At 37.6% G+C, this 22,390-nt stretch overlaps 1 protein-coding gene across 1 annotated transcript in view; it reads right to left on the reverse strand.

The window, feature by feature from the left end:
- Window positions 1–14,848, reverse strand: part of LOC118855092 (vomeronasal type-2 receptor 26-like) — a 41,169-nt gene extending 26,321 nt beyond the window's left edge. The window contains exons 1-2 of the mRNA XM_036765211.1: window positions 14,604–14,848; window positions 8,156–8,447 (exon numbers count right to left, since the gene is read on the reverse strand). Of these exons, the coding sequence (XP_036621106.1) occupies window positions 8,156–8,447; window positions 14,604–14,848 (537 nt within the window). The remainder of the gene's footprint in view (window positions 1–8,155; window positions 8,448–14,603) is intronic.
- Between the last annotated feature and the right edge of the window lie 7,542 nt (window positions 14,849–22,390).

The raw sequence follows: 22,390 nt of genomic DNA on the forward strand, positions 1-22,390 counted from the left end.
ATTTTTTTTAGTTTAAAACATTCAGCTGCACAAGCTTTTGAGTTCCAAATTTTCTCCATTTCTCTCTCCTGCCCCCTCTCCCCCTCCCCAAGACAGCATGCAGTCCAACATAGGCTCTCCATATACATTCAAATTAAACATATTTTCACATTACTCATGTTGCAAAGCAGAATTATAACCAATGGAATGAAACACAAGAAAGAAGAAACAATACAAAAAAGAGATAGAGCAAATAGTATGCTTCAATCTGCATTCAGACTGTGTAGTTCTTTCTCTGGGTGCCCATAGCATTTTCCATCATGAGTCTTTTGGAGTTCTCTTAGAACCTTGCATTTCTGAGAAGAGCCAGGTCTATCAAAGTTAGTCATCATATAATGTGACTGTAACTGTCTACAATGTTCTCCCAGTTCTGCAATGTTCTCTCTTCTGTGCTACTCAGCATCAGTTCATCCATAATTTTTTTAAAAAAACAAATGCAATAAAATTATATTCAATAAAGGGACACAGAAAAACCAATTTAAATTAATTAGAAGGTAAAATATCTAATCCTAAAGAACAAGTGGGCCAAAGAACTAATCATAAAAACAATAAAAAATCTGATTAAAAAGAATGAAAACAATGTGAAAAACAAACTAAAATTAATGGGTTGCAACCAAATCAATACTTAGAGGAAAATTTGTATCAGTATCACAGAGAAAGAGGAGACCAATGAATTGGACATAAAACCAAAAAAAAAAGCTAGAAAAACAACAAATTGAAAATGAGCCAAGAGAAGGCAGGTGAGGGGGGAATGTGTGAATCTTGCTCTCATCAGATTTAACCTGAGGATGGAATACCATACATACTCAATTGGGTATCTCACCCCACAGGAAAGAAGAAGGAACAAGACAAAAAAGTGGGGGATGATAGAAGGGAGGGCAGATGGGGGTGGAGGTAATCAAAAACAAACACATTTGAAAGGGGACAGGGTCAAGGGAGAAAATTCAATAAAGTGGGATAGGTTAGGAAGGAACAAAATATAGTTAGTCTTTCACAACATGAGTATTGTGGAAGGGTTATACATAGTGATACACATGTGGCCTATGTTGAATTGCTTGACTTCTTAAGGAGAGTGAGTGGGAAGGGAAGAGGGGAGAGAATTTGGAACTCAAAGTTTTAAAAACAGATGTTCAGAAACAAAAAATAAAGGTTTTGCACGCAACTAGAGAATAAGATACACAGGCAATGGGGCATAGAAATTTATCTTGCCCTACAAGAAAGAAAGGGACAAGGGGATGGAAGGTTGAATGGGGTGACAGAAGGGAGGGCTGACTGGGGAACAGGGCAACCAGAATATGCGCCATCTTGGATTGGGGTGAGGGTAGAAATGGGGAGAAAATTTGTAATTCAAACTCTTGTGAAAATCAATGATGAAAACTAAATATATTAAATTAAAAAAAAGAAAGAGGAGGAGACAGGGAAGAAGTAAGAGAAGTAGAAAGATTAAAGAAAATCCACAAAAAAGAAAGGAAAATGACCAATTAAATATAAAATGGAAATCCTGTAAAACAAAGAAAGAGATTAATAGAATTGAAGGTAAGAAAACTTTTAAATTAAAAAAAATAAACCAAGAAACTTTTAATGTAAAAAAATACAAGAAACTCATCAACAATTGGTTAATTTGATTTTTTACAAAAAGAATGAAAATCAAATTACCAGTATCAAACATGAAAATGGTGAAATCAACACCAAATAAGTAATAATTACAGAAATTATTGGAAGCTAATTTGCCCAAAATATATGCCAAAAAATCTCTCTTGCAGGAATTGATGAATATTTAAAAATATGAATTGTCCAGATTAAAAAGAGAGAAAATAAAATATGTAGTCATATGTAGTCCTTAAGAAAAAATTATCAGAGCAAAATTAATTCATGAGTTAATTCTACCAACTATTTGAAGAACAATTAATTTCAATGCTTTGTATACTATTTGGGAAAACAGGCAAAGAGGAGGTACTATCAAATTTCACTTATTATGCACATGTTGTGCTGATATCTAAATCAAAAAGAGTGCAAAAAGAAAAGGAAAACTATCTTGTGACAGAGAAAAGCAGAGTGACAGTTTTCATGTATAAGCAGAATGAAAATGAAGGGAGTGGGAGATATGTTTTTACCAAGGACATGACTTTGGAGTATCATTATGGTAACTCCTATACTCTCTTGGCAAGAGAGTAGCTACAGAAAAAGATAGAATCACTACAGAAGAAATACTAGAACCAGGACACCAGACAACAAATCCCATTAGATTTGGAAAAGGGAGAGGTTGACAGAGAGCATAATTATGGAGGAGAATTGTGAGAGTCAAGGATATAACTTGGGGGCCGAATAAAAGCAGGAGTCCCTTTCTCTGAGAAACAGTTCCATCAACAAAGATAGCATTTGCTACATACCTGGTGAAGCAATATGTGAGTTCCAAGGGACAGCCAACACTGACTAGTAGTTGTGGTTGTTGAGACAGTAGAGAGGGGAATAACGAAGACAAGAAATAGGCCAATATAGCCTGAGGGGAAAAGACCACTTATGGTGAATGTAAGTGGTGGGGACAGACATCCTTATTTGGGACTCAGGATGACTTTCATCATGTCACACAGCAAAATGTGCGATTGGTTCTTCTGGAACTTTTTTTTTCAGATTGGAATGATTCACTCAATGAAAACTCCAATGGCATTGATATTGATGTTCAGGCTATATATGAAAGCTTGAAAACAGGAGTCAGAGGGTGGTAGCAGAGAGACTTCTTGGTCCCACTCTGAAAGAACAGTTCAAGATTTTAGAGACCTGATTTCTCCATGTGGCAGATGAGCCATGGAGCGACTCCAATGACAACTTTTCTGTATGCAGAATTGGTTCTATCTCCTCAGTCCTTCCTTTAGAAGAGTGAATAAATTACCCTGTCTCTTTCTAGAGTCCCAAGTGTTAGATTGTTAGAAGGCTGACAGTATATGAACAGTGCTTTCCCCACAACATCACACTACATAAAGACAACTGGAGCATATTTTGTTTAGCAATTTGTCATTTGGCTGAATGAGCGCATAAGAAAAGGGACCCACAAGAAGAACTACAATTTCTGATTCAAACAACCAAAAGTCAATCTGTAAACTTTTAAAGAGTCAACATAAGTGGATGAAAATGCTCATTTTGTGTCTGACAATGTTCCAAGAGGTTGGGACACAACAAGAAGAAATAGAAAAAAGGAAGTAAATGGTCCTTATCATATAATTGGGGAAGGCAGCCCATGAAAAGCTAAGAAAATAAGGAAGGGAGAAGGGAGAATGTCCTCTTGGGTGTTGGGCATAGTATGGAAATCCAGAGATTCAGAAACAGAGTTGAGACAATGAAGTATGGTTGACCTGGAGACCTTCCTCAAAGTGAGGGTCTGGCAGAAACTCTCCAATGGCTGAGAGGATTCTAAGGGTTGTGGGAAGTTCCAGGCTATAAAGGCCACTTTGTGTGAGAAGGAATCTTCTGAAGGGATGAGGAGAAAGATTGTTTTTGCATACAGAACACTTTTAGACTAATTCCTCTCTTACTTAGGTCAGCTAAGTCTTTGAAGTCGATGTCTTGGTTAACAGGTAAACCACTACTGGATTAGGTCCCAGATGTGGCTTGGCTACTACACTTGTTTGTGCTGTAAACTCTAGGTGATAAGGGACCAATGAGGAAACTTTCACTCTTTCAGTGCCTGCAAATACAAAAAGTATTCTATCCTTTGTCTAGATACTTGTTCACAAATGCTATAGAAAGAAAGAAAAACAAAAGACTGAAGCACAATATGTTTAGGTATATAAAAACTGAGACATAAGTACAAGACATTCTTCCTGGTTCTCTTTTGAGAACACAAGAATTTCAATAATTGATTTCATTGTATGACTGGGTTTAACGTAGGGTGAAGGGGAGTGACCAGTTCGACTAGGGCCATCAAGCATGAGGAGGCTTTCTCTGCCTGATTCTGAGTCAGCCTTAGAAATATTGAAAGAAAGTTTGGTTCTTGATGATTCAGAACTTCCTAGTATATATAACATGCCAAGGACCAGTTATTTCCTCTCTCAGCCTTTCCTGGCATTTTGGCAAGAACTCTAGTAAACTTACAATGACTGTCCTCTTTTTATCCTGAATATCTTGTGGACATCAAAAGGGGCCTTCCCACTACAATAAAAGGGCCTTCTCGTCCTGGAAGGTCAGTTTTACTCTGTAACCACCTCTACTGTTTGGTCTGTTCATCCTAGAATCACTTACATGAATCAGCTAGAATCACTAACTTTCCAGAATTTTCCTCCACCATTCCCCTACAAGTACCTACACGTTATGCAAAATCCCCACACTGAAGCCTCCTTTGATCTGGCCATACAAGGACGTAAGCTTTTTGAGGTCAAGAAGTGTAGTTATAGTAAATATATCTGTATGACCTTTGTGCACTATGTGGAATTATCATTTTTACATTAATTAATATGGTATGTGTAATGAAGAGACTAATAATTTAATTTTTTCAAAAGCTGCCTCTTCAGATGAGGAGTCAGAGCTCACAATGCAGCTTGAAACGATCATTCAAAACCTTGACAACATTCCTACATCCAATGACATTCCTGTGAGTATATACCTTAAATGAAGTGAATCAAAGACTGTACAACCTGTTCCCATGACAGTACCGATATTGCGTCCTGTGACCCACCAAGTCATGACCAACAAAGAGTGAAGTCCAAAATTTTTGAATTATCTTCCATTTGTCTTGGGGAACCACTCTGGCTCTGGGAATGATTGTTTGTAATCCACCTTCCCCTCTCCCTTCCCATTGCAAGTTATGTATATAATCTCTGTCTTCACTTCAGCAAGGTAGAAATCTGATCAGAAGAATTCCTGATTTGCAAATCTGTTCCTCATAATGAAAAATAATTAAACAGCTACCTGATTACTGGCACTTGGTCTCTGATCTGCTATTTCTTCATTCTCAGTTTAGAGACTGGCTAAGTAAAATCCTGTTAACAGTCATGATGCCAGCACACAAGGAAAGTTTAATAAAAGCTTGTTGATCTGCTTTTCCCTTTCCTTTTCTTTTGCAATTTTGAAAGGAGTATCTATAAAAGTAAGTGAATGAGCTTCAAAAGATTCCAAGAGTCATCATAAACCTGTTCTAAACCCAGATACATAAGTCAAGTCTATATGAGGAGCAAACAATTCAGAGGAGGTTTCAAATGAGAAGCCCTAATTTGAGCTACTAAAGCAAAGGTTTCACATATCAAGCAGTACACAGTGACTTGCAAGGACTCAGTACAGAGGACACAATGACCAGGCCCCAAGCATTTCATGTGCAAAGAAATTTCTTCTTCTTCAGCCAGTTAGAACACTCTAACCACAAAGCAAGAGTCAGAAGCCGCAATGTTCTTTGAGGTAGGTACAGTATACGTTTCTAAACGAATGTTGCTTTGCATCCCTGAGGTAGGCTTGCAAGGTGATGTGTAGATAAAAAACTTAGCCTGGAGTCAGGAAGATTCACTTTCCTGACTTCAAATCCAGCCTCAGGTATTTGCTAGCTATGTGAACCTGGGAACAACACTTAACCCTTTTGCCTGAATTTCCTCATCTATTGAATAAGGTAGAGAAGGAAATTGCAAAACACTCCAGTATCTTTGCCAATAAAACTCCAAATGAGCCAGGAACATTGGGGCATGACTGAGACAGCTCAACTACAACAACAAATCCCTAGAATGCAAATCCTCAGAACATGAGGTGAATTGGACTTGATGATGAACGGAAATAAAATTTCACCTTCTGCTTCTGTATCTTATATCAAGGTTTATTTTCTGATTTCGCATCTCTACCTCTTGAAATCTCTATGGTCATGTAATTCCCAGCTCAAGTGGCAATCCACACTGGCTGATGCAACAATTGTCAATGATTCCTTCAGAGTTCCATTGTATTAAACAAATATAGAGATGGAGAGAGAGACATGTATATGTGTATATCACCTAATTAGTCACTGTAATTTAATTAGTGTGCACATTGTGGCCAAACAGTAAAAAAAAAAAAAAAAAAAAAAACTACATGAAAAAAATAAGGGTGATTTTATGTTTTTGACATTTAATTTGTCTCAGTCCCTACCTTCTAGCACACTGCACATCACATAATTCTGCTTCATAAATATTTTGAATTGAAATGAACTTGATTACATTTGGGTCATCACTAAGGAATTTCATTGACACCTGTCGTTCCCTGGGTTGGGGGTTGGGGATGGGGTGGGGAGAAGGGAAGTATTTTTTTAAAACTAATATTCTTAGGATACTGCTAAAATACGATCGTATAAAATTTGGAGATGTGGGAAAATTGGAAAACTAATGCATTGTTGGTGGACTTGTGAACTGATCCAACCTTTCTGGAGAGCAATTTGGAACTATGTCCAAAGGCCTATAACACTGTGTATACCTTTTGACCCAGCAATACTACTTTTAGATCCGTATCCAGAAGAGATAGTTAAAATAGGGAAAAGACCAACATGGATGAAAATATTTATATCAGGTCTTTTTGTGGTGGCCAAGAATTAGAAATTGAGGGGATGCCCATCAATTGGGGAATGGCTGAACAAATTGTGGCATAGGAATGTAATGGGACACTATTGTGCTGTAAGAAATGATGAGCAGGAGGATCTGAGAAAAACTTGGAAAGTCTTATATGAACTGATGCTGAGTAAAGTGAGGAGAACCAGGAGAACATTATAACAGCCACATTGTGTGATGATTGACTTTGATAGACTTAGCTCTTGTCAGCAATGCAAAGATGAAGACAACACCAAAAGACTCATGTTGGAAAATGCTTTCTACCTCCAGAGAAAAACTGCAATCTGAACTCAAATGTAAGCATATAATTTGCTCTGTCTCTTTTTAGGGGGGTGTTTTGCTTTGTTTCTTCTTTTTTGTGGTTCCTCCCAGTGGTTCTAATTCATCTTTACAACATGACTAATGTGAAAATATGTTTAATGTGAATGTGAATGTAGAGCCTATATCAGCTTGAATGACATCTTGGAGACGGGGGAGATGAAGGAAGGGGAGAAATTTTCAAAGTCAGAATTTTATGGAAGTGAATGTTGAAAATGAAAAATAAATAAATTCTTTTTTAAAAAAATTAAATAAATAAATATAATAAAACAAAATAAAAAAAATGATCACGAATCAACATGATCCTCAAAAAATCAAAACTGTCATGAGCCCATAGGATAATGTAGAAAACTGGACAGCTTGCATAAGCTGTGGCATAGAATATCAATGTATTTATTGTAAGAAATTCTGTGAAAAGCGTAACTTCTTACTTCTCTGATGCATGTATTCATCCTATCTACTCAGGGAAGGATTGATTGGTACACAAACAAGAAAAGGGCATCTTGCTTTCCTATAAAACAACTCTTATTTCTCTTACATTGTCTTGTGGCTTCCCCAATTGGATCACACAGAAGCTATAGCTTGTTCATCATAATGTTCTTTGAGTTGCCAGTTAGAAAACACCAAAAAGGCACTTAATAAAAATTTATTTCTTAGAAATAACCACAATAGAATATATAAACTTTTTCTGTTCTCACAGGATACACTACCTATTCGGCAATTGAGGCCCAGATCGATGAAGTGGGCCAATTCTCATCCCAAAGTAAAAGATCTCTCTAAACACAGAATTGGATAATGGGTATTAGCCCAGAATGGTGAAGGCAAGTACTAGAGGTTTATCCTTTTAGGGGAAATACAGAAATCAAATTCAAAATGAAAAGGAACAGAGCCCTTTCCCTGAGAAAGGAGAAATCTTTCTTCCCTCTAAAGTCTTCTGAGTTCTATACAAATGCAAAAAGATGGAGTAGGTGTATAGTGACCTGTAGTTGGGCAGATTTTTACCTGGTTCGAAACCATCAGCATTAAACCAACATAATACCACATCATCTAAAGGAAAGAGTGAGTTCTCTGGTGGAAGGGACTGTTTCCCCATTTTTCATAGTTTTGTTGTCAGAATAGTGCCTAGAATTTCTTGATAATTGTTTGTTCACTCTCTCACACTGCACCAGAACAGATTATAAGGGATTTGCTGTTTTAAATACAAAGAACATTGTTGGATGAAAATAAGTGACAGTATTGGGTTCCCTTACCTGTGGAACTTTGTAAAGTGTTAGAATGGTAGCCATGGACATGGACAGTGTAGCTGACAACCCTCCAATGACAGCCAATGAATTGGGCTGCCCTCCACAGCTATAGTTAGGGATAGTTGGACCCATTCCTGACAGCCAAATCATGGAGCTCTCCACAGCCAATTTATTATTATGGAAGTTATTGAGTAACTGGTATCCCAAGGTTGTGTTTGGCAGCAAATGGGGGTTCTTGTTAATCTCATCCACAGCAAACTGCAGAGCCAGCAAATGTTGGTAATGTGTCATCACTGACCTAAAGTGAGAGGGAAAAAGTAAAGAACAAGGCAAGCCTTTATATAAACAGACACAGCAAGATATTATAGAGGATGGAGTGCTAGACATGGAGGCAGGAACTCCTGCCTTAAATCTTGCCCCTAGCATTTACTAAAAACAACCAACCTTGGCAAATCATTTCCCCACCATGGGAATCAATGTCCACATTGGCAAAATAAGAGACTTGGACTAAATTTCCTCTAAAATCTCTTCAAGAATACACATACACGCACACACACGCACACACACACACACACACACACACAGAGAAATGGTGATATGCTTTTGACATTTGAATATGTCTGGTTTTGAAATGCAACTGAAGAAACCTGGCAGTCTGATTGTCTACCTTGTGTAAATATAGAAAGGAAGGCTTCTAATTGTGAAGAAAATTTCTTCAGAAATTGCAATTTTGAAATTTTAATGGCCCCTTTGATGATGTAAAACATATGAGGAATAAATAAATCTATTGATTACATGGTTGCTAGATATAATGTAATGATTTTTAAGATTATGTGTTGGGTTGAAAATGGAATACATATATTTCAAGAGTATGATTCTCATGAACCTGTAATGTTTAACATTGAAGGATTCAAGGAGAAATATTCATCTCATTCTTGCTGAAATAACTACCATCTCTAAAGCAGGGAGATTCAAAAAGTTTTCAATTTCAGGATATATTTATTGGCCCTGCAGTTCATCCTCCTGTCTTCTTCAAGTTAGGAAACAATGTTCCTCTCTTAGAAGCTGAATAACTAAGAACCAGGGCAACGATCAACCAACACTTATTAAACATATCCTATGTGCCAGAGACTGTGCTAAGAAATGAGCATACAACAAGTAACAAAAGAAGGACCTGTCCTCAAGGAGATTACATTTAAATGGGAAAGACACCATGCAAGCAGAGAGACACAGAGACAGACAGACAGAAAGACAAAGACAGAAACAGAGAGACAGAGAGATAGAGACAGAGAGAGACAGAGCCAGGGAGAGAGACAGAGACAGAGGCATAGAAAGAGATAGAAAAACAGAGAACTATATATTTAAGAGGTATTACCAAGCTGAAATTGACAAGCCTTGGCAACAGCTTGGATATGCAGGGTGAAGGATATCGAAGAATTTAAAATTGCTCCATGATTGGGAGCCAGAAGTCATCAAAGATGGTGTCCTCTATAGTAACAGGGAAATAAGAGGAGGAGAGCGCAGGAGCAAAAGATAATTTCCATTTTGGTTATACTAAACTTAAGATGTTCACTGGATATTTATTTCAAGGTATCTGAAAAGCAGTTGGTATTATGAGATGTGAGGTCAGCAGAGAGTTTGGACCATGAGAGGTAAATGTGAGAATCATCAGTGTAAAGATGCTATGTAAATCATGGGAGCTGATAAGGTAACCAGTGGAAGCAGTAGAGCGGCTTAGACATGGATAGCTGAGGAACACATAATTGTTAGATGGTATGATCTGAAGAGAATCCAGCAAAGGAAAAAGTGAAGCAGCAGTAAGAAAATGAGAAGAACAGTGACACCTGCTTCCTAAAACCAAGAAAGAAGACAGCACTAAGGAGGAGAGAGTGATCCACAGTGTCAAAGGCTGTGGAGAGGACCATGAGAATGAGGAAGCAAAGTTAAATAATTGGTCTCAAAGTCACAATGTAGTAAAGTGAAAGACAGAACTTGGAGTTCCCAATTAAGAGAAACTGAAATGATTAATAAGTGATTTCAATCAGCTCAAAAGCAATTATGAGGCCGCTACTAGAGTTCAGACACTTGCAAGTCATGGAGATGTAGAGACAAAAGTGAAAAAAAAAACCTGTCTTCCAAGTTACATTCTAATCAGAGGAGAAAATATGTTCATATAGCAAGCAGTATATTAAATTAGAGGCAAAGGTAACAGAATGTGATTTGGAAGAATTCATTAACGATTCAGGGAGAACTGAAAAGACTTCATGTCAAATGACTTTAAATATAAAATGAAAATAAGAATTCTGAGACATGGAAGTGAGGAATGATTGCATTCCTGGCATAGGAGACAGCATTCCCAAAAGCCTGAAAATGAGATGGAGCATGGAATATGAGAAATGTTGTGGTCTCTTTCACTTCATTAAAAAGTTCACAAAAGGTGGCAAAGCACAATAAATACAAATATTTAGATGGGGAGAAAGGTAAGAAGAGCTTAAATGTTTGAGATATTTGTATATGACCATAGAGGTGCCAGAAAATGATTCCAATTTAGAAAACAGAGAAGTGTCATGTGAAGTGTTGTGCTTTATGAAAATCTCTTGGACATCATTGGGGAGACTAGCAAAAGTCAAAGGAGATGTGCAGCAGGAAACCCATTAGGGGGTCATTTCAGTGCTCATAGAAGAGGTGACCAATTCTTGTCAGGAAGTCATTGAGTGAGGAGAAAGAGGGAACAAGTATAAAAGATTATAGATTTGTAGAAATTATAAGTGTAAAAATGATTGGATCTATATCTTCATCAGACAGTAGATTAAATGAAGAGAAAATGGTATTTGTGTGAATAGTACATTGGATATAGAAAAAAGGGAAGGAGCAGTCAAATTAATGGCTTCTGCTTTGTCAGTACATTTTAAGGCAAAATCCTCTACTGACAATGTGGAGAATGAGGTGGTACTGGAAGTTTGCAAATTGAAGGAATAATTTTGTATAGCTTCTATGGAAACAAGAAGCAGACACTTGGGAAGCAGTGCATGGATTGCCTTGCAGTAGTGAGAGTCCAATTGAGATGACATAATATAAATTTGTAGTGGATTCATTCTACCACACTTTATTAATTTCTTACATCTGTTTAACAGCACCTGAGTAGTATTTAAAGAGGTCATTATTGGGAGTAATCTGGAATAGGGTTTCAGCAAGGCTCAAATAGAAATTTTTGAGATGGTTTGGGAAGTCATTTATTCACAGAATTTCCACAGTAGAAAAGACCAACTATTCATTGCAGCTATTGCTCCACTCTCCTGTTGCTGTTTTTTCATTCTTTTATTTCAAATACACACATATTATTCATGCATGCATACATGTATATATATATATATATACATACACATATGTATATATATATACACACATATACACACACTACATTTTATATACATCACTGTTCTAAGTGCTAGAGATGAAAAACAAATGTAAAAATCTCTATTTTTACCTTCTGGTTTATTGATGGGATATCACCTGTACACATACACACACAAAATAAAAATGTAGATGTGTACTTAAAAATAAGCACAATGAAATTTCTGGGGTTTGGTTGCAGTAAATGAGAACCTCAGCGTAAACTTCTTGTAGGAAGTATTACTCAATACCAAGTTTAAAGGAATGAAAGGATTTTGAATGCCCAAGCACATGGCAAACCATCTTCCAAGCAGGTGCACTTGTGTATGCAAAGATATAATAAAAGGAGGCATCATTTCACACATGAAATGCATCAAGTAAATCAAGTTGGAATCAGTGTGGATTACTTGAAGGGGAGTGTTGAGCAATAACACTATAAAAGGTGATGAGGGCTGGGTCAGAGACTGAAAGGCTCTTGGAACTTGCCATATGAGCTCTTATTTACTCTTACAGACATTTAGTAAGCAATGGTCTTCTTTGGGCCTCGAGCACAGTAGTTATATGGGCACACACCCTCACTATCTTTGCAAATGCTGTTCTGGCAGCTCTGTGAAGACCCAAACCATAGAACCCAAAGGGCAACCTCTACAAAATATATGATGAGGGCTCTTCTGCCCTTTTATTTAAAATATCCATTGAGAAGGACCCTAGAACATCCAAAGGGACCCATTGTATGTTTTATAGATTTGTCTAAACATCTCTCTTAGTTGTGATCTGGTGTGATTAGCAAAAAAAGGGAGGGGTCTTCAAATCAATAGGCTTTGATACATGGCAACAGATATATTCCCTTTGCCTTTTTAAAAACATTCTCATGCCTTCAAAATTATTTTCATTGATTTAAGTCCTTTAGCATACTTCTTGCCCTTTTCCACTTCCTCTCCAACTTTTTGCATCATCTTCTACAAATGCTGTGCCCTGAAAGTAACGTAATAAACCAAATGTGGTCTGACTAGTGTCTTTTACTAGTAGACCATCACATTCTTTGTAGTAGAAGAAAATTCTTCTCTTTAAATCACATACTAGTTCACCACAACCCTCAGATAATTTTACTGAAATTAACCACACCTCAATCCTGGTGTTCATATGTTGTTGATATTGAAGGTAGAATGAAGAGTGCATTTATCACTATTAAGTTTCTCCCTACTTGATTCAGTGCCATCCTTGAGCCTTCCAAGATTGATTCTTGACTTTCTCATGTCATTTTTTAAAAAAAAATCCCACCTTGCTCTATGTCATCTGCAAATTTAATAAGCTTCTCTTTTCTGTTTCATTAAGTCTTTGGAAAAGATGATCCTTTTCTGGGGTTCTTCCCAGTGTATACACAAAATTGCTCAGTAACAAATTTTTTTAATTTGAAAAAAGGAAAAATCCTAACAGTTAATACTTTTAAGATATACTTTACTAATGTAATTGCTGTAGCATCTTCTCCATTCCCAGATGAGAGGTATGATCAGAACAAAGACAACATGAAGAAATTCTAGTAGAAAAGAAGAAAATAACCAAGGATATTTAATTAGAAGAAGGACCAAGAAGGAGAAATTTCAAGGAAGAATATGAGGAGTTGCAATATCCTGCCATGGAAAATGGAGAAAAATTAAATGACAGTAAGGAAAAGTATTGTCAAAGTTGCCATGCCCAGGCCTTAGCCCAACTTCACCTGCTGGGTACATAAGACACATAGAAGGAATTAGAAATGTTGAGCATTTCACACACCTCATTTTAGAGACATCCTAGAAGATTATCCAATGCCATTGTCACTGACCTTATTGTAATGACCTCTTACGGTCAATTCCAAAAGTAGATTCAATCACTATGTCTCCTCCTAAAATTTCAAAACCATCAGAGGGTTAATAAATTGTTGGAAAGGAAAGGAGAGGAAGCAAAGTAAAAGGATTGGGGGTAATAGTGAAGACTGAAAAGATTGTATTGAATCCCAGTCTCTAAACCTTCGAAAGGAGCACTCTCATTAATCAGAGGAGTAATTATTTGCACAAATTATCATCTGAAATATAGGCAACATTTCACTGAGAGTAAGTAAAACAATTCTTGATGCCAGGATCCTTTTTCATTTGTTAATCCCTAGCTCATGCCCTGTACATGGTGTTCTGATTTTTTATCTGAGGGAAATTACCCAATAGTGCGTATTTCCTAGACATAAAAGGACTTATAACTCATTGTGATTAATGAACCTTGTCAGTGTGTCTGATACATATGACCTTTGTGGTCATTGAAAACTTTACATTATTTGTTGTTTTAGATATATTTTAATGTTATACTTGTAATGATAGGACTCCAATATGGAGTCGCTAAGACTAAGTGGTCCTAAAGCCCATCAAAGTTCAGAGGCAAAGATAAACATTTTGCATTATCCCTTGATAACTCTCTGTCAGGCAGATAAACCTTGAAGCTTTGGATTGGATGAAAGTCTGGACTGACTGGATAAATTCTGAATTTATTGTTTTTTCTGATCCCTAAGATGGTTAACCTTAGATCCCTCCACAGGTCTGTGCTGTAAAGAAGAAGAAACTCTCTCTACCCCTACCCAAGTCTAGCTATGATACGTGACCTCAAGAACTTCTTTGTCACATATGGGTCATATAAGGAATATTTCCTCCCATATTTGGTACCAATAACCAGTTGTCAACCAGCCCATTTTAAGGAAATATAGTTTTGCCACCTGAATCCCAACTTTGAAAGTATTCCATCCGTGTTGTGTCTCCATCATCCTTGTAGTGGATAAGTTTTTTTTTTCCCCATCTGTCAGATGAATCTCTGCCTGTTTATAATGCTATATACAGTATGCATGCATAATGTGTTTCTGAGCTTGATGCACTGCACATTAATAAAACCTGTAATTCATCAGTTTCCTAGAAATTTTCAAACCCAGGTCTTTGCTTTAACCCAAGTTGTGAGGCTAAATGAAATATTTCTCTACCAACAAATAAGTCACTCAGAAATATGCATAACTGTGTCATTAATCAGAAAAAAAATAACCGCTTACTTTGGTTCTGCAGCAGTCCAGTGGGGAGGAGCTCTGAAGAAGACACTGTCAATTTTTTGCTCTAACTTTAGAAGAAAGGAGAAGAAGCCCCCTATGACTAGGTCCCCTTCTTTTCTATAGGTGGGACTATAAGTTCTTTCTATGTGACAAGGACTCTTCACCATATGGTACATAGAAAGAAAAAACTGCAAAAGTAAAATCACAAATAATTGCGAGAATGAGAGGCGCAATTGTCCCAAGTCCATGGCCAATATACCAAATTCTAAAGAGCCAAGGAGTAGGGGAGTGTAATGTGATTGTAAGTCATTGTTCATGCAGTTATAGCCACACTCTCTGTTGCTAAAAAGTTTTGCTCTTAACAGATGCTCCAGCTTTGAACAGTTCCTCTCACTTAGACAAGCAGAATAGGAGACATGCAGCAGGCCTCTGTTTAGAACAAAAGCAAAAGTTATAAAGAGCAGGGAATATTTATGGGACATGTTTACCTTCTGGATATTTTTCTTTTTGCTCCCTGTGGATGGATAATGAAAAGTGGTCCACCCTCATGCTTCTTGGGTGCAAGAAAAACAAATATGGTGACCAGATTCTGAGAGTGAGGGTCTCTGGGGACCATCCTACCCAGAAACTCTGCACCTGCATCCTTCTGCTTGAAAACCACACACACACACACACACACACACACACACACACACACACTTACATAAATAGATGTTTTGGAAGCTCCTTCCCTATTTTCAGTCCCTGGAGCCTTCCCAGCTTCCATGGGTTCTGGGAGGTCCACAGGACCCTTTGATCTCTGTCAAGATGAGTTTTTTGGGTCTTCTAGAATGCTACCTCCATTCTCCCCAAGCGAAATCTCTGCAGTTGCTCAAAATTACCAGATCTTGCATGAGTCATAGGACAGTGTGACATGACAAGGGCAGAAAATGTGAATGACAGTGATGAGGCCTGGGCCCACAAGTTTCCAGATTGTGTTGAATTTTACACTTTTCTTGCCATTATAACATTAACCACAGTGCTTTGGCCAGTAGAAGTGCACACTTAACTGTTGGTAAATGAATGAATAATAATAATCAAAATAGAACTCTCAATAATGTTTTCAGTTGATAAACAACATTTTTCAGAAGTCTGTTACTAGAGGAAATCATCGGTTTGGCAGAGTAATCCTCACACAAGCAATTAAGAGGGATTGTAGGAGATGGATATGTATCATATCATAACTGTCACACTTTGATTATGATCCACTCAGACTACTCACTGCCTAGAATAACAGCACTAGGCCAACATCAAGGTTAAGTGGAAGAAGAAATGGCTTTTGTTTTATGTTCGATATCTAAACACATAAATTTTTACTGGCTTTGTTATTCTTCCATTGTACTTTGCTTGATATGGAAAAGGAGAAAAAGAGTACAGAGCTCCAAAAGGAGCTTAAGAAGAATTTGAAGAAATGAGAGAATGACAACTTTCAAAAGCTCTAAATTCAGAACCTATTTGGTGTTGACACTCAAGCCTGGGATGTGGGCATGAGACCTTCTTTCCCCAAGGAGTAACAAACTCGTGCCCTTTCCTTCAGCTCCACTACTTCCTGAAATGCACCAGTCCTGTCAATATTGCCGGTGATGAGCCATGTGGAGATGGAGCCAGAAAGGCTGTTGAGACATACGACATCTTGAATCATAAATACTTCATTGATTGGAATGAGATACTGGTGAAAGTGGGTGAAGTGACCCCTCATGACCAGGGATTCAGCATTAATGAAGAAGACATAGATTGGCCAGAAGTGTTCTCTCAGGTAAGGGGTAAGTGAATGATATGAGCTTTATCACTTTGTCTGTTAAGGGTCCTGGATGATGTTGTTTCTTCCTTGGCACCAAGAACTTCCCCAGAAGCACTGGAAATGACTGTGACAGATTACTCGCATCCACCTACTTTTCATTTATGGTCTGAGTAAGACACAGCTCTGATTTACATTTTTTTCAATTCTATTTTTCAATTTTTTTCCAGCTAACTTAAATAATGTTCTCAATTGTGTATACTAAGAGAATCTTGGAATATCCTAGATGAAATGATCAAGTTTCAATAATAACAATAGAGTGGAGAGTGCAGAATATTTTCCCTCCAAAGAAACTTGTGGCACCAAAGACTATTCAATAGGAATCATAGAGCTATAGAAATAAGTTATCCTGAGGTTGTGTCCCAAAGTAGGACAATGACTTTTAGATATTGTTAATTTAATTCTTGTGGTTATATCATCTACTGATTGCAAATATATGAATCTATGCAGTTTAATTTGTCTGTGTTATTTGATAAATCCCACCCCCACCCTTCACAGTGGCGCCCAGATGAGGCTCCAAATGTCAACTCAAGGATTAGATCAGCCAATCAAATCAACTGATTCCTACTTAGTTTCAATCAGGTGAAATGTGTACTTAGCTCATCATACCCTCTGAAACATTCAGGATACTTTATGAAAACATACACACACACACAAAAACCAGAACTTGGGGAGGGTAAATTAAAAAAATATTATCCCTTATGTGGTCAATGAACAAACATTACTTGTTCAAAAATGGAGTGAAGTTTAGAGATATACTAGTGCTTTGGAGGGAAATGAGTCACCAAGATATTACATTAAAAAAAAGCAACATCAAGGCACTTTATTGTGCCCAGTAGAGAATCAATATAGGTTCATTGGGGAGAACATGACATGGAGGGTAAGATGGGTATATAGGAAGAAAATCTCCAGTGAGAAGTAGATCATCCTTGCCTTGCAAAATTGCACATCCTTTCTGGTAAATGTCTTCCATAGGAAGCAATAAACATCATCATTGCCTCAGTTCATCTATCTTTTAGCAGTCATTCTTATAGAGACATTTTCTCCCTTTCTATGGTGGAAACCCAGACTCCAACTCCCATGTTTCAGTATGAACTGTGGCCCTGGATTCAAGAAGACAGTATTTGAAAGCAAACCTGTCAGCTGTTTTGATTGCATCCAATGCCCTGAAGGGCAGATTTCCAACCAGACAAATGAGTTCCTAAAGATAAACAGTCCTCCCAAATTAATAGAGATTGTATTTTTTAGTCTTAACCTGAAGTGACTTTTACTTATGAAAATGATATTTTCTGAGTTAAAATACTCATTCAATCACTTTCACTCAGTGTGCTTTTTGGTCATTCCTGTAACTCTCAAGAGCATCGTCTGAGTCACAATTTCAAAAATCTACCCAAGAATGACCCACCAGTGTTTCACTACTACTGGAATCCATAATCTTTCTTTGCCCTAATCCCCTAATTTGGAACTTTCCCACTCTTGCAGGAAAACTTAAACTAAAACTTAATTCTAAAGTTCCCCACTCCTAAGGGAAATATTAATAGTCAAAAACTTAAAATCTTAACAGTATGTAAGCACAGGTGAATTTGGATTGAGGGTAGGAGTCTGGCCTCTGGAGGTAGTCTTCATGAAATCATCCCTTGGTGAAAGAGTAACCAGAGTACTCTAGGGAATTCTTATCAAAGGCTGATTTTCTGGGGCTTGGAGTCCTGACTCAACCAAGGTTGCCTCACAAAAATTGTATAAGAATCTGACTTTCCCTCCCACGTTCTCCATTTGAGGTCCAGTGTCAAAACTGGGGAGGTCTGGTTTTGATTTATTATGTAGTTGTATTGGCATACATTGCTTAGTAAACCAATTTTTTCAAAAGCTTCAACTTTTGTTTTTTGGGTCAGTTCAACTTTGCCTGAACACATTATCCTGTTTGTTACCTCTCCCTAATTTCTGTATTACAGTCACTCCTTACTTCTACTTGGAATTCTATTTTTAATATGTAATTCTATATTTATGGAATTTTTATTTTTATTTTATCACTACAATCAAGCCAATAGACTAGACTCATAATGCAACAAGCATAGATCAACTTTGGTTGATTTTACCTCTCAGGGTGTCATTTTCTCTATTTAGATTCTTAATCTCCGTAGCCATTTCGCCAATCTTATTCTTTAGGGACTTGATTTCGTCAGTGGGTTTTTTTTTCCATTTTTTCCCATTTTTTCCATTTTTTCTTTTACCTCCCTAATTTGGTTTTTAAAATCCTCCTTTAGTTCTTCCAGTAATGCTTTTTGGGCTGGAGACCAGTTCACATTACCTTTTGAGGTATCAGATGTGGGTATACTGTCATTGTTATCCTCTTCCAAATTGGTATTTTGATCATGCCTGTCTCCATAAAAAGAATCAATGGTCCTCGGTTTTTTAGTGTTCTTCATGTTGGTTAGCCTTTTCCTGGCTTTACAATAAAATTCTGCTTTTAGGGCTCAGGGCTCTTTGTCCCAGCTTTCTTATTCTGGGGATTGTGAGTCTCGTTGTTGGCTTTGTGAATTATAGCCTTCAGTTTCCTGAGGTGTGGGGGAGGAGGTCTGGCTGCCCGAAATCTCCTCTTCCCCTGGGGTTGTTCTCCAGCACTGTTGCTCTTCAGCAATGGTCTCAGCTCTTGGTTGTTTGAGCCGGGTGTCTGGCACTTCCCCTGGGGGAGCAAGAGTGCGTCTGGGCTCCTGGTGTTGACCCCTGCTGGCTCTGCCCCTCTGGGACTCAGGTACTTCCACTACTCAGCCACTGAAGCCCCACTTCTGTCTCCTCTATTCCAGCATTTTTTTTTCGAGGAATCCTCTGGGTGGGAAGGGGAGAGATTAAAGCCGTTTACCAGGCCATTATGTCTCCCAGAAGTTCAAGAAGCATTTCATAACTTTGGGCTGCAAGCCTCAGGAGTTGGTATCTCACAGTCCGTGGCGTTGTGCTGCCTCATCGCTTCCACAGAGTGCCATCCTGTGTTGGGAGGCCTGGGGATCTCTGCTGGTCCTGTCTAGAGCAGCTCTGCACACGGAGCACTCTCCTAGCCCACAGATTTGTTCCTTCGGCCTTTCAGACTCTCCTGGCTGGGAAATTTGCCCCACTCAGACTTCTCGCGGTTTCTAGCTCTCTCAAATCTGCTCAAATTCACTTTTTTGTAGGAGTCTGACAGAACTTGTGAGAGAGCTCCAGTAAGACACTGTTTTCATGAGCCATCTTGGCTCTACCCCTCAAATTTTTGATTGATCTCGATTTCTTTTTTTACTCACTCATTCTATTGTATGAGATAATTTGGTTTCCAGTTAATTCTTAAGCTATTTTTGTGGCTGTTTTTAAATTTGTAAGTTTATTTTTGTTTTAATTTTTAGTTTACAACACACAGTTCCACAAGTTTTTGGTTAAAATTTTTCTCTCCCACCCTCTCCTCCCCGTTCTTCCCCAAGACAGCACATAATTCAATGTAGGTTCTACATATACCTTCACATTGAACTTATTAACTTAATAGTCCAGTTGTAAAGAAGAATTATAACCAATGGAATGAATCATGAGAAAGAAGAAGCAAAACCAAAAAAGAAGGGAAAAAAGAGATGAAATAATTTGCCTTGATCTGCATTAAGACTCCATAATTAATTCCCTGGATGTGCATAGCTTTTTCCATCAGGAGTCTTTTGGAGCTGTCTTTGAACTTTGAATTGATGAGAGTAGGCAAGTCTATCAAAGTTGGTCCTTGCAGATTTTGCATGTCTGTAATCATGTACAATGTGCCCCTGGTTCTTCTCCCCTCACTCATTATCAGTTCATATAAGTCTTCCTATGTTATAATGAAGTCCATCTGCTGCTAATTTCTTATAGCACAATAGTATTCCATTGCATTCATGTACCACAATTTGTTTAACCATTCCCCAATTGATGGGTATCCCCTTGATTTCTAATTCTTTGCCACCACAAAAAGAGTTGGTATAAATATTTTTTGTACGTACTTGTGTTATCTCTTTGGGATATAGACCTAGAAGTAGTACTGCTGGTCAATGTATATCCATATTTTTATAGCCCTTTGGGCATGGTTCCAAATTACTCTGCACAATGGCTGGATCAGTTCACAACTCTACCAACAATGTAACAATGTTCCAATTTTCCCACACCCTCTCCAGGATTTATCATTTTTATGTTTTGTGATATTAGTGAATCTGACAGGAGAGATGTGTTACTGAAGAGTTGTTTGGATTTGCATGTCTCTAATCAATAGTGATTTAGAGCATTTTTTCATATCACCATAGGCATCTTTAATTTATTCCTCTATAAACTGCCTGTTCATATCCTTTAGCCATTTTCAATTGGAGAATGACTTGTATTCCTATAAATTTGCCTCAATTCCCTGTATATTTTAGCGATGAGACACTTATCAGAGACACTGGTTGTAAAGATTCCTTACCGATTACCTGCTTCCCTCTTAATCTTGGTTGCATTGGCTTTCCTTGTAAAAAAAAAAAAAAACACTTTTCAATTTAACATAATCAAAATCATCCCTTTTGCATTTTGTAACACTCGCTATGTCTTGCTGCATCATTAATTGTTCCCTTTCCCATAAATATGACAAATAAACTACTCTTTGCTCTTCCAAATTGCTTATAGCATCAGCCTTTATTGCCAAATCATGACCACATTTTGACTTTATTTTTGTATATGATGTAAGATATTGATCTATGCCCAGTTTCTGCCATACTATTTTCCAGTTTTCTGAGCAATTTTTGTGAAATAGTGAATTATTAACCAAGAAGCTGGATTCTTTGGCTTTATCAAAGACAAGATTGCTATAGTCATTGAATACTTCATCTTGTGTACCTAACCTATTTCACTGATCCAGCAATCTTTTTCTTAGCCAGTACCAATTAGTTTTTTATTTAATTTATTTAATATATTTAGTTTTCACCATTGATTTTCACAGGAGTTTGAATTATGATTTTTTCCCCATTTCTACCCTCCTGCCCACTCCAGGATGGTGTATATTCTGATTACCCCATTCCCCAGTCGGCCCTCCCCTCTGTCACCCCACTCCCCTCCCATCCCCTTTTCCCTTCCTTTCTTATAGGGCAAGATAAATTTCTACACCCCATTGCCTGTGTATCTTATTTCCTACTTGCATGCAAAAAGTTTTTTTTTTGTTTTTGAGCATTTGTTTTTAAAACTTTGAGTGCCAAATTCTCTCCCCTCTTCCCTTCCCACCCACCCTCCCTCCCTAAGAAGGCAAGCAATTCAACATAGGTGCATCATTATGTAAAACCTTTCCACAATACTCATGTTGTGAATGACTAACTATATTTTGCTCCTTCCTAACCTAATCCCCTTTATTGAATTTTCTCCCTTGACCCTGTGACTTTTTGAAAGTGTTTGTTTTTGATTATCTTCTCCCCCTGTCTGCCCTCCTGTCTATCACTCCCCCTTTTTTTATCTTCTTCCTTCTTTCCTGTGGGGTAAGATACCCAATTGAGTGTGTGTGGTATTCCCTCCTCAGGTCAAATCCAATGAGAGCAAGATTCACTCATTCCCCCTCACCTGCCCCCTCTTCCCTTCCTACAGAGCTGCTTTTTCTTGCCACTTTTATGCAAGATAATTTACCCTATCCTATCCTCTTGGTTCTTGTGTTTGAAAGTCAAATTTTCTATTCAGCTCTGGTATTTTCACTGAGAAAGCTTGAAAGTCCTCTATTTTATTGAAAATCAATATTTTTCCTTGGAGTATGATACTCACTTTTGCTTAGTACATGATTCTTGGTTTTAATCCTAGCTCCATTGACTTCCAGAATGTCATATTCCAAGCCCTTCGATCCCTTAGTTTTGATTATGCTCCTTTATACTACAATTTAATACTTGGTATGGCCAAGCCACCTTCCCTAGCATTTCTTTTCATTCCTTGATATTCTGGACCTTTTCTCCTTCCATTTGAATTT

The sequence above is a fragment of the Trichosurus vulpecula genome, chromosome 6, assembly GCF_011100635.1.
Source record: "Trichosurus vulpecula isolate mTriVul1 chromosome 6, mTriVul1.pri, whole genome shotgun sequence".
Lineage (NCBI taxonomy): Eukaryota > Metazoa > Chordata > Mammalia > Diprotodontia > Phalangeridae > Trichosurus > Trichosurus vulpecula.